This window comes from Hordeum vulgare, chromosome 5H (assembly GCF_904849725.1).
Source record: "Hordeum vulgare subsp. vulgare chromosome 5H, MorexV3_pseudomolecules_assembly, whole genome shotgun sequence".
Lineage (NCBI taxonomy): Eukaryota > Viridiplantae > Streptophyta > Magnoliopsida > Poales > Poaceae > Hordeum > Hordeum vulgare.
This window is the reverse complement of record NC_058522.1, coordinates 28926510-28943222: the sequence shown is the minus strand read 5'-3', so window position 1 is coordinate 28943222 and position 16713 is coordinate 28926510. Positions and strand designations below refer to the sequence as shown.

The 16713-nt window shown below is 48.8% G+C and overlaps 2 protein-coding genes across 2 annotated transcripts; one reads left to right on the top strand and one right to left on the bottom strand.

Moving 5' to 3' along the window:
* Window positions 1-2026: 2026 nt before the first annotated feature.
* On the top strand, window positions 2027-13591 carry LOC123398006 (vacuolar-sorting receptor 1-like). The gene is made up of 7 exons (XM_045092515.1): window positions 2027-2609; window positions 9426-10121; window positions 10215-10303; window positions 10458-10527; window positions 10623-10706; window positions 11327-11403; window positions 11503-13591. The coding sequence occupies exons 1-7, from the start codon at window positions 2318-2320 to the stop codon at window positions 11758-11760; spliced, it is 1566 nt and encodes a 521-aa protein (XP_044948450.1). The 5' UTR covers window positions 2027-2317; the 3' UTR covers window positions 11761-13591.
* On the bottom strand, window positions 13430-15283 carry LOC123398007 (C-factor). The gene is made up of 6 exons (XM_045092516.1): window positions 14966-15283; window positions 14713-14865; window positions 14520-14613; window positions 14343-14425; window positions 14109-14262; window positions 13430-13895 (listed from the first exon to the last, which is right to left on the bottom strand). Exons 1-6 carry the CDS (start codon window positions 15119-15121, stop codon window positions 13663-13665), a joined length of 873 nt encoding a protein of 290 aa, XP_044948451.1. The 5' UTR covers window positions 15122-15283; the 3' UTR covers window positions 13430-13662.
* Window positions 15284-16713: the final 1430 nt, after the last annotated feature.

Below are 16713 nucleotides of genomic sequence, written 5' to 3'. Positions count from 1 at the left end.
ACTACTAGAGGGCACTTGCAGGGAGCATGGAAGGTGTCTTCCTCTTCCCTCTCGCAGATTGGGCATAAACCAGCCGTTTATAAAGTGTGTTTGAATTTATTCTGCCAAGTTAGGAGGGAATTCACCACAACGCGCCATGCAAAGTTTTTGACCGTAGGAGGCACAAAACTTCTCCAGATAAGCTTCCAGCACGCGCGCCGACCATCCGGAGCAGCACTTGACAATTTCGTCGTTGTTCTATATGTTTCCTCAAAGGCGAACTCATAAGCTGATTTCACAGTGAATACTCCAGATTTCACCGGACCCCATGCCAACACGTCCTCCTCTAGCCTAGGAGAGGCTCGGATTTTCAAAATCTCCTCAACATCACAAGGCAGAAATGCCTCTTGAAGCAGATTATAATTTCATGCACCATTATGTTGGAGCAATTGTGATACATATCGATATTTGCAGGTGCCCTGAGATCATATGGGTCTGTAAGAGAAGGGTCTAGGGATCCAAGGATCCCTCCAGATTCTTGTATTATTCCCATTCGCTACTCTCCATATTAGCGCGTTCTTAAGAAGATCTAGGCCATGACTGATTGCAGCCCAGGTTGAGGAGGCATTTCCTCAGAAGACCGTATCCTTCAGATTACCATTAGGATAGTATTTGCTCTTGAGCAATCTTGCACACAAACTGTCAGGTCGAGTCAACAATCTCCACGCCTGCCTAGCCAGCACAGCTTGATTTAAAATGTGGTAGTCTCTGAATCCGGCATCACCTTTGCTCTTCGGTCGCTGCAATTTTTGCCAAGATTTCCATCGAAATAGGCTTTCACCCTGCTATATTGATATAGCAACCACCCTATACAATTGTTGGGTCTCAGCGCAAGCATGCCCAAAAGAAACAAAAGAGAAACTAGAGAGAGAAAATGCCAACAACGTCCGATCAACAAAAAACGAAGATGACTCGCAACTGATGCGCTCGTCAGAGAATTCAACCACGCTCCTAGCACTTCAAAATGCTGCCTACCAAGCAACACCTTCAAGAAGGAACGCGACGACTACGACGCTGCTACCCGAACAAGTCCTAGGGTTTCCCCCGGTACGCGAGGGGGCGTGGGGAAGGGGTAAATCTAACGCCAATCAGGAAGGTACGGCGGCGCCCGCGGGCGTCACCGCGTCGGTGCCGTCGGTGCCGGACAAGCCGACAAGGATTTCTGCCAACCACGACCCCGGACGATCCTTCATGCTCCATCATACATGTCATCCACCAATATGCGCCACCACAGTCTTGCAGTCACCATCATCATCTCACCGTGGCAAGCGTAGCGAGGCCGACGGGATCGAGAGGGAACATCCGGGAGCGGGGAGCGCCAGGATGAGAAGCCACGCGGGAGGGGACAACCTCCACCAGCTTGAACGGTAACCGACCGGACGCAACTCAGGAGCAAATCACGCAACCTACCTGGCCAAGCCCGAAACAGGCTCGTGAAGCTCCCCGCGCCGCGCTGCAGTGTGTGTGCCGTCGTTTCCGCCACCACCAGCACAAGCCACACATTCGTCTGCCGGAGACGACGTCGGAAAGCCCACGACAGGCCCACCCAGAGTGCCACCGCCAGTCATCGCGCCGCCCTGCAGCCAAGCGACCGCGCCACCACCATCTCGCACCCGGAGCTGCGTCGCCTGCAAGGCCATACCGTCGTTGGATCCATCGCCGGCCTGTGTACACCGTCACAGCCGCCACCACCCGAGCTGCCGTGCTGCGCAAGGAGGGAAGCGGGGCCGCCGCCGGCGGCACCACGCGAGCAAGGGCCGGTGGCCAACACCGGCGGTGGGATTAGGCGATTAGGAGGAGGGGGCGCTCTGGGAAGAGGAGGGAAGGGGGCCCAGGCCGCCTTGCTCAGGGAGGCGACGCGGAGACAGAGCTCGGGGATGTTCTCGGAACAAGGGTTTAGGACGCTCAGTTGCAAAAGTGTTTACTAACTAGTTAGAGTAAGCTTACATGCAAAAACAAAACAAAACAAAAAACTAGTTAGAGTAAGCTCTGGGGAGCATTCTAGGATTGTACTCTTGATAGTATCTTGGTCATCCACGACTTGCATAATTTAACTATCGCACAAACTCTTTTGTTTCTCCAAAACACAAGAAACAACGCCAGGGAATTCCCAAGACGTCCGTCGCTGTCATCCCCGACATTTCGCTGCCGCCGGCCGCTCTCTTCCTCTGTTTTCCCCGCCGTGTCTCTCGTCCTCTTCTCCATCCATCACCTGAACATAGTTAGAAGAGCAGGCGGCTATCACCACCAGCTCTGCAATCCGATCGACACAGCCGAAATGCTGAGGCTACTGATCATTGGTGCAGCGATCTTGGGCTGCTGCCATGGGCAGTCCGAAGTGTCCCGGAGAAAGAGCCGTCTGAGGGTGATGTCGCCGCCGGAGCTCGAGGGCGCATACGGCTGCGCCAGTGCCGACTTCGGTTTCCCGCAGCACGGTGGCTCCATGACCGGCGTGGTCGTCTACCCAAGATACAACGGGCAGGCTTGCAGCAACTTCGATGAATATGGCATCTCTCTCCGTTCTCGCCGAGCTGGCGCACTTCCTGTTTTCTTGCTCGTCGACAGAGGAGGTAAGGCGGAGTAAATTTGTCCGTTCTTCTTTTTCATTTCGTACTATAAACTTATCATCTTCCACCGCTGGGGAAAGAAAATCTTAATCTCATACTACTGTTTTTCATCGCCTGCTGGCTCACACTCCCCGTAGATAAGACACAAGCGATGGTAAATAGTCTGGAATTGTACATAATCTGGAATTGATATATGCTGTATGGAGTGCAGAAAACTGCAATGTATTTGTGCTTGTATGAAATTGCTACACGTCCTCTTGCGCTACACCAACATTTATAATTGAGCATCATCCATATCAGTTGAATATATCTCGTGCTACCATCTTTTATCAGTTGCACCTACAATTCATAGATGCGTCGGTGAGCAGTAGATACGGATCTAGCCGGCAATCACAAAGATAAGATGTGAAAAAATTGAAATTCTCGTCCTGCTAACAGTGTTATGAAGATTCTATATTGCCCAAAGTAAAATGCAGACCTTCGGCATGAATTTGAACTTTCAATTTAGGACGGATTTCCAAGTAATACTTCCTCTGTCTCAAAATAAATATTTTAAGCTTAGTATACAACTTTATACTAGAACTAGTATAAATTAAGATGGTTATTTTAGGACGAATGGAGTACTTGGAGGTGGTGGTAAGTTATACGTGACATGGAAGGGTGGCAAACGGGCAATCTAAAAATAAATGCTTAACTTTTTTTTCCCATTACTATCACAAAAGTAACATTTTTATGCAACCTTGACGTCTTCTCATATTATCTCCGGTTAAGACAACCAAGTACCGCATCATTAGGTTCAAAAAGGTAGAGCGAGCTCCTTGGTCGCTCCCACGAGCAGCCAGGAGCGAAAAGTAGAGGTCGCCCGCGTCGCACTCCTCCGCCTCGGCGACGCATGTGCCCGTGGGGCGCGGTGGCGGCGGGGTCCTTCTCCTCCTCTAGCACGGGGTGGGCGGCACGGGATGGCCACCCCGGTGGGCACTCGGGGCACGACAAGGTCATGCAGAGGCCGGCCAGCGCGGATCTGTTTGGTGTTGAATATATATTTGTGCATATATATTGTGTTATTGGGTTCTCTTTTTAGTCTCTTGTATAGTTAAGGTAAAGGCTCATCTTGTATCTATATATACGTGTCTAGTGCATCCTATCAATATGAAGTGTTGCACAACCCTAAACCTAATCTTCTACATGGTATCAGTTTCCTTCACGATCCCGACCTAGCCGTGTTGCTGCCGCCGCGCCCTCTCATGCGCCGCCGCCGCCGCCACGCCATCTCCAGCGTCGCCGTCGCCGCATCCCCACTCCACCGCTTCCGCCACCACAACCCTTCATCCCCCGACACCACCATGGTATCTCCGCGTTCTTCGATCTCCTCCGGCAGCAATCCGTTTGTTGGGCCGGACGTTACCCTCGTTAGCGATCTCAACATCTTCGACCGCGTCTCGATGATCCTTGACCAGTCCACCGGCTCCTACTCGGCCTAGAAGAGGTACTTCTCTTTGGTGTTCCGTGAGTACCTCCTTCACGGTCACATTGATTGCACCGTGGACTCGGCCCTCATGGTGAACGACAAGGATTGGATGATCCTCGATGCCACCATCATCCGCTGGTTCTACCTCACCATCTTCAAAGATCTCTTTCACACGGTGGTGTGTGGTGAGGACGACGCCTACACCGTCTGGACCAAGCTCGACGGCCTTTTCACCAACAACAAACTCCACCACAAGGTCCTCCTCCACGAAGAGTTTCATGGGTGTCAGCAGCTGGATTCATCCATTGATGATTTCTACATGCGCCTCAAAAAGCTTGCCGACGAGCTCCGTGATCTTGGCGAGACCATCAGTGATGAGCTCCTCATCAGCACCCTCACCGCCGGCCTCAACGACGACTTCGGGAACACCGCCTCCAACCTGACTCTCATCCCGGAGCCGACCTTCGCCAAGGTAGTGGCGTACCTCAAGCTTGAGGAATGCCGCCTGAAGATGGCGCTAATCAGGGCCACGCAAACGGCTCTCACCACCGCCACCCGCGGTGGACCTGCCCCCCCCCCCCCCGCGCGCGCGGCCGGCTCCCCCACAGCCGGCCTCCCGCAGCCGGTTGTCCCTTGGCCGCCGCAGACGGCCCAGTCTGGGAATGGCCGTCGTCGCGTTGGTCGGCGCGGTGGGCGCCAGCAGCAGCTGAACGACGCTTCGGGTGGCGTGCCTCGCCCTGCACAGCAGCAACCGGCTCCATGGTACGCCGGGCAGAACACGTGGACCGACGTGGTGCACACTTACTCCATGCCAGTTCTCCGTGCTCATGCTCGCGATCTCCTCGAACCCTGGTCGTCGTCGCATCAGGCATTCTAAGCCGCGCCCCAGCCGTACGTAGCGTCGTACGGCCCTCTCTCACTCAGCCAACCAGCCGAGTCTGGAGGGCAGCCGGCGCAGTCCGACGGGCTTCCACCGGCCCCCTGGGAGCCGTCCCTGCTCGCGGCACTGCACTCCGCCCCTACACCAACAAACTACGCTGGCGGTGGTGACTGGTATATGGATACCGGTGCTACGGCCCACATGGCCGCTCATCCCGGTACTCTCACACCTCTTATCCCATCAACACCTCTACTCGCATCACCGTCGGTGATGGTTCTTATCTACCCATCACTCATATAGGACACGCTTCTTTTCCCTCTTCCTCCACACCCCTCTCTTTATCCAACATCTTAATTTCTCCTGGCCTTATCAAAAACCTCGTTTCCGTTCGCTACTTTGCACGTAAAATCCTGTTACTGTTGAATTTGACGAGTTTAGTTTTCTGTCAAGGACGCCTGTACCCGGATGGTGCTTCACCGATGTGACAGTCCTGAAGATCTCTACTCTGTCGGCTCCACTGCCTCCTCCACCTCTGCCACTCTTGTCGCTCTCGCCACCCGGGTGGACCTTTGGCACGCTGGCTTGGGTCATCCCAACCCAGCCACTCTTCATCATATTCTTCGCAGGCTTTCTTTCACATGTAATAAGAACGAGAATCACTCTTGCCACTCTTGTTGCCTCGGCAAACATACTCGTCTCCCTTTTTTTGCTTCTTCTCATGTTGCTTCATACCCTTTTGAGGTAATTCATAGCGATGTGTGGACTTCTCCTGTTGCAAGTAATACGGGCTATTCCTACTATCTTGTCATTCTCGATGACTTTTCGCACTATGTGTGGACCTTTCCATTGCGGCGCAAGTCCGATGCCATCACCACCCTTGTTGCATTTTACTCCTACGTCTCTACGCAGTTTGGGCGTCCCATTCTTGCGTTCCAAACAGACAATGGGAAGGAGTTCGACAACCTGGTTGTTCGTACTCTCCTCACCACACATGGCACGATTTTCGTCTCACTTGCCCCTACACTTCACAACAGAATGGTCGAGTTGAGCGCACCCTACGCTTCTCTTTCATGCCAATGTGCCTCCACACTTTTGGCCTGACGCCCTCGCCACCGCATCCCTTCTCCTTAACATTCGCCCTTGCCACACTCGTGGCAACTTTGCCCCTCACCATCTCCTCTTTGGCTCCTCACCCTCCTATGCTAAGCTTCGCATCTTCGGTTGTGTCTGCTACCCCAACATCGCCGCCACTGCGCCTCATAAGCTTGCACCGCGCTCCATCGGTTGCATCTCCCTCGGCTAACCACCTAACACAAAAGGATACCGCTGCTATGATCCCGTCTCCCACCGTGTCTTCACCTCGCGACACGTTTACTTTGATGAGAAGGTGTTTCCATTTTAGCATGTACCTGCAGCTATCGCATCACCGCCGGACACCGGCGGCCCTTCGACACCCTCGTCTAGTGGCCGGTCTCGGTTGGCTCTTGGACCACCGCCAGGATTCACCGCTCCTCGCGTCGTGGACCGGACGGCCGACTACGCCTCTTCAACAACCACGAATTCGGACTCCTCCACGGCCGGCACCTCGACAGTCGGCTCCTCGGCAGCTGGCCCCTCGGCAGCTGGCCCTTCGGCAACCGGCCCCTCGGTCGCCGGCCCCTCGACAACCGGTCTTTCGGCAGCCGACCCCTCCATAGCCGGCCCCTCGACATCCAGCCCCTCAGCACCCGGCTCCTCGGCTGCTGGCCCCTCGGCAGCCGGCCCTCGACAGCCGGCCCCTCGACAGCCGACCCCTCGGCAGCCGGCCCCACGACAGTCGGCCCCTCGGCAACCGGCCCCTCCACAGCCAGCCCCCTGACACGGGCTCGGGCCAGTGTCCATCGTCCGAACCAGCGATACTCCAGCGATGAATATATCCTTGCAGCAACCAGCTCCGAGCTGTCACTGCTTCCTATTTCTGTGTGGGCCGCGCTCCGTGATCCTCACTGGCTAGCAGCCATGCAGGAAGAGTTCGACGCCCTTCAGCGGGATCGCACATGGACTTTGGTTCCGCGGCCCCCTCGCGCCAACATCATCAGCGTCAAATGGGTCTTTCGCCATAAGACCTGCCTAGATGGCACTCTCGAGCGCTACAAGGCTCGCTGGGTGGTCCGCGGTTTCCGTCGGCGAGCTGGTGTTGACTTCACCGAGACGTTTGCGCCGTTGTGAAACCAGGCACGACCCGCACTATTCTACAGTTGGCGGTCTCGTGTGGCTGGCATGTTCATCAGATGGATGTCTCCAACGCCTTCCTTCATGGTCACCTTGCTGAGCAGGTTTACTGTGAACAACCCACTGGTTTCATCGACGCTACTCTTCCCAGTCATGTGTGCATGTTGTCCTGGTCTCTCTATGTCCTGAAGCAAGCTCCACGCGCCTGGTACCAGCGTATTGCCGGATTTCTACAGACACTCGGCTTCCGTGTTACTCGCTCAGACGCCTCCTTGTTTGTTCTCCACCACGGCGATACGACTCCCTACCTGCTATTATACGTCGATGACATCATCCTCACGGCCTCCTCAGCAGCCCTTCTTCAACAGATCACTATGCGGCTGCGTGACGAGTTTGCCATCAAGGATTTGGGTGCTCTTCATTACTTCCTTGGCATTGAGGTCGTTCGTCGACCCGACGGGTTCTTTCTTCATCAACAGAAGTATGCACATGAACTGCTTGAGCGCACTGGTATGCTCAACTGTCATCATGTTGCTACTCCTATTGACACGAAGGCCAAGGTTTCTGCTCAGGAGGGCACACTGGCGTCGGATGCTCCATTCTATCGCTCCATCGTTGGTGCACTTCAGTATCTGACGCTCACCAGACCAGACTTGCAGTATGCTGTGCAGCAGGTGTGCCTTCATATGCACGCCCCTCGTGACTCCCACTCGACTCTCGCAAAACGGATTCTCTGGTACATCCGTGGCACGATGTCCCTCGGACTCACCCTCACGGCATCTCCCTCTTTGGATCTGGTAGCCTATTCTGATGCTGACTGGGCCGGTTGTCCTGACACACGACGCTCCACATCCGGCTACTGCGTCTATCTCGGTCCTTCACTCATTCATGGTCGTCCAAGCGACAACCAACTCTTTCGTGCTCCAGCGCAGAGGCTGAGAAAAGAGCAGTCGCTAATGACGTGGCCGAGTTTTCCTGGCTTCGACAGCTTCTCCAGGAGTTGCATCATGGTGTCACCAAGGCCACGGTTGTCTTCTGCGACAACGTCTCTGTCGTATATCTCTCTGCCAACCCAGTTCACCATCGCCGAACGAAGCACATCGAGCTTAATATCCACTTTATGCATGAATAGGTCGCCCTTGGTCACATCCGGGTCCTTCATGTTCCGACCATACAACAGTTCGCCGATGTGATGACTAAGGGACTGCCTACTTCCACCTTTGAGGAGTTCCGTTCAGTCTCTGTGTCTCTGGCGACGCTTCAACTACGGGGGGTGTTGAATATATATTTGTGCATGTATATTGTGCTATTGGGCCATCTTCCTAGTCCCTTGCATAGTTAAGGTAGAGACCCATCTTATATCTATATATACGTACCTAGTACACCTATCAATATTAAGTGTTGCACAGTCCTAAACCTAATTTTCTACACATGGTGAGGCTCGCTTCGCGGCGCGGGGAGGCTTCCGTGGCTTGGATGAGGCCGTGGAGGAGGCACGGGGCCGCTCTTCAAGTCCGTTTGAGCCTCGGGGGCCTGATGGTCACACGCATTGCTTGAGCTGAACGTACCACCTCTGAACGTGTCACATAATGTTGTTTAACACATTTCACTAGTTGCTGGTGATGATCCTAGCTATAACCAGCCAATGCATTATATATTATAGCATTCCAATAAAATATATCACTGCCTTATCCACTTGGCTACATCCGCCCCTTATCCAGCTAAATGGTTTTTTTCCATTGATCAGTATTCTATTTATTATGACCTCCGTACTTTGATCGAGATATTGGACAAAGGATACCACTCTTTAAAAAGGAAAAAAAAAAGGGTAATCAGCTGTGACACGAAAAAAACAAATCCTTTTATAGCTCATTATTTATTGGCAAAGATAGAAAAAGGTCAATATGGAGGAGGAAAAAAACAATAGTAACGTGGTCCCGGGCATTTAACATTCTACCCACAATGGTTGGCCATACAATTGCGATTCATAATGAAAAGGAACATATACCTATTTACATAACAAATCCTATGGTAAGTCGCAAATTGGGAGAATTCGTGCCTACTCGACATTTTACGAGTTATGACGATGCAAGAAAAGATACTAAATCTCTTCGCTAATACTATTACTAATGTACAATTTCATAATCATTTCTGTAAACCAATGCATTAAAAAGTATATATGCATACTCGACCTTTAAAATTTTAACCACATCTACTTATGATCGGATGGAGAATGATACAACACGGTTGCTTTGAACAGACTGTTTCTTCGCAACCAAGGTGAGGAATGGGCAGAAAGCCGGAGCAGCAGCAGTTCTTGTTGCTAATACAAAATCTGAACCATTATTTGCAATAGAAGGAGCAGAGAGCAGAAGCGCAAACAAAACAGATGATTTACCGGATATCACCATTCCTTCAGCACTTATAACCAGGAGCCTGGGGGACAGTCTCAAGAAAGCAATTGATAATGGCAACTTGGTTACTATAAACTTGGACTGGATGGAGTCCCGACCGTACCCTGATGAGCGTGCTGAGTATGAATTTTGGACAAACAGTAACGATGAATGTGGTCCAAAATGCGATGACCAGGTTGATTTCCTGAAGAGGTTCAAAGGTGTGGCCCAGACACTCGAGAAGAAGGGCTACACACAGTTCACTCCTCATTACATTACATGGTATTGCCTAGAGAGCTTTGTCTTAAGCAAGCAGTGCAGGTCCCAATGTATCAACCATGGGAGGTATTGTGCACAGGACCCAGAACAAGGTTTCAGCAAAGGGTACGATGGGAGAGATGTGGTGATTCAGAATTTATATCAAATTTGTGTGTTCAAAGTTGCAAAGAAGACTGGGAAACCTTGGTTATGGTGGGACTATGTGACCCATTTCGCTACTACGTGCCCAATGAAGAAAAAGATGTACCCTCATGAATGTGCTTCCCGAGTAATCAGATCACTTGGTATGCAAATGTTGCACCAGCCACTCTATGTTTCAAATTGCAGCGCAGTTATAAACTTACAATAATGCTGGTGAATGTGTATGTGTTCTGCAGGCCTTAGTCAGAAAGCGGTAGACATGTGTGTTGGTGATCCTGACGCGGACAAGGATCATCCTGTGCTAAAAGCTGAACAAGATGCACAGGTTACTAGTTAAGCACTACCTTAGCTTTCGCATTTACCAAGCTACTCCCTCCGTCCCATAATATAAGAGCGTTTTTTACACTAGTGACAAAAGCACTCTTCTATTGTGGGACGGAGGGAGTAGTTCTGAATGCAGCATCTTCTATTTTTCACAGATTGGCAAGGGTACTCGCAGTGATGTTACTATGTTACCAACACTTGTAATCAACAATAGGCAATACAGAGGTCAGTGTTTAGCCCTCCAAATTCAAAAATGGAATAGCTACACGAGGTGTGGTGACTGGTGAACCTTAACTGCTTACTGAATCTTTATTTCCCAGGGAAACTAGAAAAAGGAGCAGTTCTTAGAGCTCTCTGCACCAGCTTCCAGGAGAATAATGAACCATCGGTTTGCTCAAATGAAGGTTTGATTTGTTGGTCCCAATGATTTTTCATAGTTTTTTATCTTTACCATGAATAATGTAGAAATATAAAACATTAACTAAAAGGGGTAGTATGTAAGCAGTAGTGGTATGGACCAACAGCCCATGGGGCTAGGATGGTCATCACACACATATGTCTCTTTTCTGCTAAGTTCCCAAATCGTACCCTACTAACTCCATGCATTACGGCATGAATAGTACTTCCTCCGTTCCCTAATATAAGACCTTTCAGCTATTTAAAAATATTGACTGCATACATGCTAAAATGAGTGAACATAAATACTAAAATGTATCTAGATACATATGAATCAAGAAAAAGCTAAAAGATCTAATATTAGGGAACAGAAGGAGTAGTAGAGACCAGGGTTGTGAAAAAACTCGTACAATGCATTGTGTACGATAGCAGCCTACAATGGACTAGTATAATGTTGTAGACACTACACAAATATATGTACAATGGTATAGACGGCAACAAGCTTATAGACGTAGAATAGTAGGTAATATATTTCTAATCTACACCGTATCACCTAAAATTCCATACGACGCCTCTTATAAACTACTGATGTAAGCTTATTGTAAATTGTCTAACGATCAAGAAGAAGACATACAAACCAATCAATGCTTGGACAACAATGGCGGTTGTTGGCAAGATATGGCTGCTAACGTGACTGCGTGCAAGGTACATGTTCTACTGTTCTATTTTCTCCAGATTACGTTACTTCATGTGCTATTTTTTTTTTCTGTTTAGCTTCATGTATGCTGTTTTGTGCACATGTAGGACACCTCCACTGGAACAGTTTGTGAATGTCCAGTTTTGCAAGGTGTGAAGTACATTGGTGATGGTTACAACCACTGCGAAGGTACAGTAGTAATTTTCAATATTTATCTTTTGATAGCTTTTGTGTGTTCTTTTGAAGTAATGTGCAGAAGATGCTCATTTCTCTGTGGCAAAGATAGCTACCTAGACAATCTGTCCATCTTCCTGTCCATAGTTTCTTTTATAGAAAAGAACAGGGGAAGTACACAGTTAAGTTAACGGGGCATACCCTTTTGTATCAAATGGTAGGACTAGAGGTATTATAGTGATGGAGTTGACACACTATAGCACTAACAGGCTTTGTAAAACAATTTTGATTGGTCACAACATAGAAAATCCTGAGGTTAAGTATTGGTGCAAAGCTTCAGCTTTTAAATATTGTGCAGCGCTATCTTTGGTCATCTTTTCCCACTCTGCTTAACTATTTCTACTGTTCTTTAATGTGCAGCTCCCATGTATGTCCAGATAGAGACCATCAATCAAGACTGGCCCCAGCCAATCAAGATCCGTAATACCTATACATATTCTTCTTATTTAGTGAGTATTTTTCATCACCTTTCTTACGGTACCATGATTCTCAAATGGATGAATGCAAATAGCCATTTCAATTGAACTATATAAGAGGATTTATTAGATTGTTCAATCGAATGAGAAATTCTCCAAAGTGCCTTTTGAGTTCGTAATATCTCAAGTATCACAACCTTGATAATAATTGGAAACTATATCTGTTTATACTCTATACCTAAGAAACCAATTTATCGAAGAGCCCTATCCTTTATAAGAACATGATGTACAATATTAAATAAGCTTACCGTGTTAGCTTGGTAATGGAAAAAGAATGCTTTAACTTGCTAGCCCAAAACTAATGCACACAAATACTAAGGCATATAGAAGGTTACTGACACAGTATTGTTTTCTGTGGATCCAGACAGAGGTTGTCCATAAGGCCATTTACAACCTCTTTTCAGGTACATGCATAGACATTCGATAACAACCATTGGTGTACTTTAATGTTATATGTACAACTGATTAATCATATTAATGTTCTTTTGTCAGGAATATTTGCGGCACATAAGGTGTTCTAATAGGATCTGCAAGGTATTGTGGTGATGTGTGATATTTTTCAGATTGATACAACATGTACGTTTGACAGTTATGTGAAGAACATGGCATGAAGGTGGTTTCTGTCACAAGTGTGGTGCTTGCTCTTGCTATTGTGTAATGTCATAATCTATAGCCTTATATGTTTGTCTCTGGTGTTTTAAAATATTAGATTAGCTCAAACTATAATGCTACGCCCTTTTTCCACCTTGATCATTGAGAGACATAGCTACTTGGGATGCAAAATATTTATGAGTTGCCGCTTTACCATGTTCCTAAGAAAGGCAAAACACAAGATCTCATGCCATAACAAATTGGCAGAATTGGCCCCTAGACAACATTAAAACTTGGCTTTTTCCACAGGACACTGAAAGAACATGGATTTGTCGAAATCCATTACAGTTTGATGGTTCTTTCCCACAAGACAGACAGCCTTTATAATATTCAGATTCGATCAAATCGACGATGATTTGTACAAATTAGCCCCACGCCCATCAGGATTCATACTAAATCGGCCAAGTGCCAAACGAATTCGCAGCCTTACTCTTCACTCACAAGGATAGCACGAATTGGTCGACTTGAACGTTAATGCTAGTACAGAGATTAAGGTGGGATCTAACCACAAGTTGCGTATGACTTAATGGGACAAAGAGAGTCACAGTATGAAGAGGTTACTTCTGACCAGAATTTGCTTAGTGCAATTGACATGTACTGGGAGAAAAGAAAGTTCCCACTGCAAGTGTGTGTACTTAATTTAGTAGACTCTAGGCACCAGTGCTTATACATATACAAGGAAACAAGTTTAACTTGTAAAGTTGTACTCAGCGCTAAACATCATGTATGCATAATTTTCAAGTAGTTTGGGAGAAAAGGGAAATATACTTCACATGCTTTTCATATCAGAGATCTTACTAGAGGTGGGTTCAGGCATTGAGTTTAAGGCTAAAAATAAACACAGGTGGTTCTGAAGAAGAAAATTAGGGTAGAAATGATCACTGACTGGAAAACAGTGGTCAGTGGTCACCAAGGAATTTCTTGGCCATCCCAAGCGAAGAACTTCCCGTTGTCAGTCTTCTTGGCATTGTCGATGATGGACAGGAGCTTCTGTACAGAGAACTCCCTCGTGAAGAGCTTATCCTTGGCCACATTTCTCTGGAACGGCCGTGAGAGATCGGTGTCGACTGTTCCTGGATGCAGCAAAATGCAGGCGATGTTGTCCTTCTTGCCCAACTCGACTGATGCAGTCTTTGTCACTGCAAAGACATGACCAGTGCACGCAATTCAGAAATCTAAGACAAAGAAAGGTGCATACATAATTGTGGGATGACTAGTTTGCTCTGGATCAAATTGACAAAACACTGCATGAGGGAAAACTATCACGATAACAAATTAACAAGAATGGTATGGACTACCCAATAACAAGCTAGTGAAATCTGAATGGAGCATGCATCTTGCTGTTAACATACATTGATTCAGTGCTGTTTTAGAAGCTCTGTACGAATGCCAGCCTCCCAGAGCATTGTCCCCTATCGAGCCAACCCTAGCGCTCATATTCGCAACCAACGAGAAACCTTTCCCTGTTTCCAAGCTCGCACCGATCTTCAGGAACGGGCGCATGTGCTGACATGAACGAAGCTCAGTTCAGAGACCGGGGTGAGCACAAGACAATTCGGAGCGGAAAGAAAGGCTGTAATCGCTACCTTGATGACCAGAATAGGACCGACAGCATTGACTTCGTATGCCAGTAGCAGGGATGACTTCTGAACTTTGCTCAACGAGGTCTCTGCAACACGAGATCAGAGCAGCCTGGTTTCAGATAAGCCATCATACTCACCGAATGCAAGCTGGAAAACAGTGCTCCAATGTGAGGTACAGACCTGGCTGTATAACATTTGGGATCGAAAGGATGCCGGCGGCATTGATCAGCAGGTCGAGGGATCCGTGGGTCTCCCCAACTGCGGCCGCGGCGGCCTGCCATGGAAAGGTTCGATCCACTCCTGTTATCACCGTCACCTTTGGAAAATGGAAATTTATGAGGGGGGAGAGAGCGGGGGGAGGTCACCCCGTTACCTCTATGGTGCTCTCGTCGGTGACGTCCAGCGGCAGCACGGTGAGGCGCCCCGCGTGCTCCCGCCTAAGCTCCTGGAGCTCGGCGGCGGAGTCGGGGGCGCGGCACGTCGCGACGACGCGGCCCTGGTCGCTCCTCCGCAGCAGCTGCCTCACCTGCCGCACGCGGACGCGGGCACGCGGTGAGCGAATCGGAAATACGGAGGAGCGCAAGGATTGATGTGCGCAAACAGAACTGGGAAATCGTGGTACTCACAAACTCGAGGCCGATGCCGCGCGACGCGCCCTGCACCATGGACACGCCGGAGGCGGGAGGGGCGGCGGCCGCGGACGAGAGCGCTCTTGCCGGCGACGGCAGCGACATCGCCATCCTCGCCGTCGCCATTGCTGCTCTGAGCGTATTCGCGCGCATGGTCCCTGAGAAGAGAGGGCGTGGTGGTGGATTAATGGCGCCTCCTCCGCACCATCACATGGTTGGGTTGCAGTAATGGCGGGGCGGATTCGGGCCGGGCCGGCGAAGGCGAAGGCGACGGGATATGCGCGGCTGGACGAAGGCACACGTCCAATCTTTTCCTCCTCTTTTTTTTTTTCTCTTTTCTTTTGCCTTTTCTCGGGGGCGCTAGCTACGCTACTAGCCGCCGGACTACCGGCGCGATTTCAGATCGGTCCATTCCGGAGCCGTTTGATCGTGCCTGTGGGTACGGTCAGAATCAGCCTCATCCTACTTCACCCAGCCCCGGTTCCAGCATCGCCGGCTCCAGCCGCAACTCCAATGGAGCCACCTAAAAGAACAACGTTTTTTTTTCATTTTTTGCTCGTTTGGATTGTCCACTGACCTGTTCATGTTCCATTTTTTAATGGATCGACACATGCACCAAGTGGAAAGCAAGTGGGCAATAACATTGTGGTATTAAAATAATAGAAGAGAGGTGGGCGGGGGTGAGCTAGCAAATTAAATAAGCAGACAGAGGTGGATGGGTGGCTATGTAACAAGTAGGCCAGGCCGGCCACATGCGGATACCGAAAGGACGTGCACGCGTCCGCGCCGACACATTTCAGTCTCAAATTTAAACGGAAATGAGTCGACGCGGACGCAAAGCGGACGCGTTTTGACAATGGGTCCGCGCGTTGGATCATCATTTTTCTCCACACGGATCCAAACACACGGCGTCGGACGAAATGGGTCGCCCCATTGAAGTTGCTCTGAGAGTTGTTCCTTCTTTTAACAAACGAAAAACATTCTCTTGTTCATTCCTTTCCGTTGCTCGAACAAACGTTCGCTCGTGTTACTTTCTGATGTGACAATCGCTATTATCCACGTCAAAAAGGTTATCATGAGGCTCATGATAGGAACAGGCCGGTCCGGGACTGGGCTTGGACTTGGCCCCGTGACCTTAAAGTCAATTTCAGGGGCCATGGGTCGATCAATTCTAACAAAATCATGTGGTTTTGTTGGTTCATTGGATACACGAGAATCAATCCAAAAGTCAGCTATGGTTTCATAGTTTTTTAGTTATGTATACATAGAGAACATTTTCTAACTGATATTATAATAAGATAACAAATAATAATTACCTAAACAAGTATGATAATACAAAATAAATAGAAGTTACCAAGAAAGCATCAGTCCATTTTCAACTCTTTTCACATTCAGTACAAAACAATCACATTTGTTGTATTACAGGTTTTATGAGCATCTAGCTACATCTTTCAAAAAGCAGTGATTACATTTCGAAACTTCAACAGATTATATAGAAAGCTGACATCTTTTTGCTTCATCATCTACTGGAGGTTAAAATCAATTGCCGCAAAAAGCTTCAGTTCTCGTTGTCTGTATTTACAAGGAAATGTTACAAGAGTAATTATGTGCAAATTTATGAACAGAAATTAAAAACAAAGACTGATGGACAAGCTGCTGGTCATTCTCGTACAAATATGTCTGAAAATGAAAAGAGATGTCTGGTCAGGCTAATCGTCGGGTTATTTAGGGAGGAAAGGGGTAGT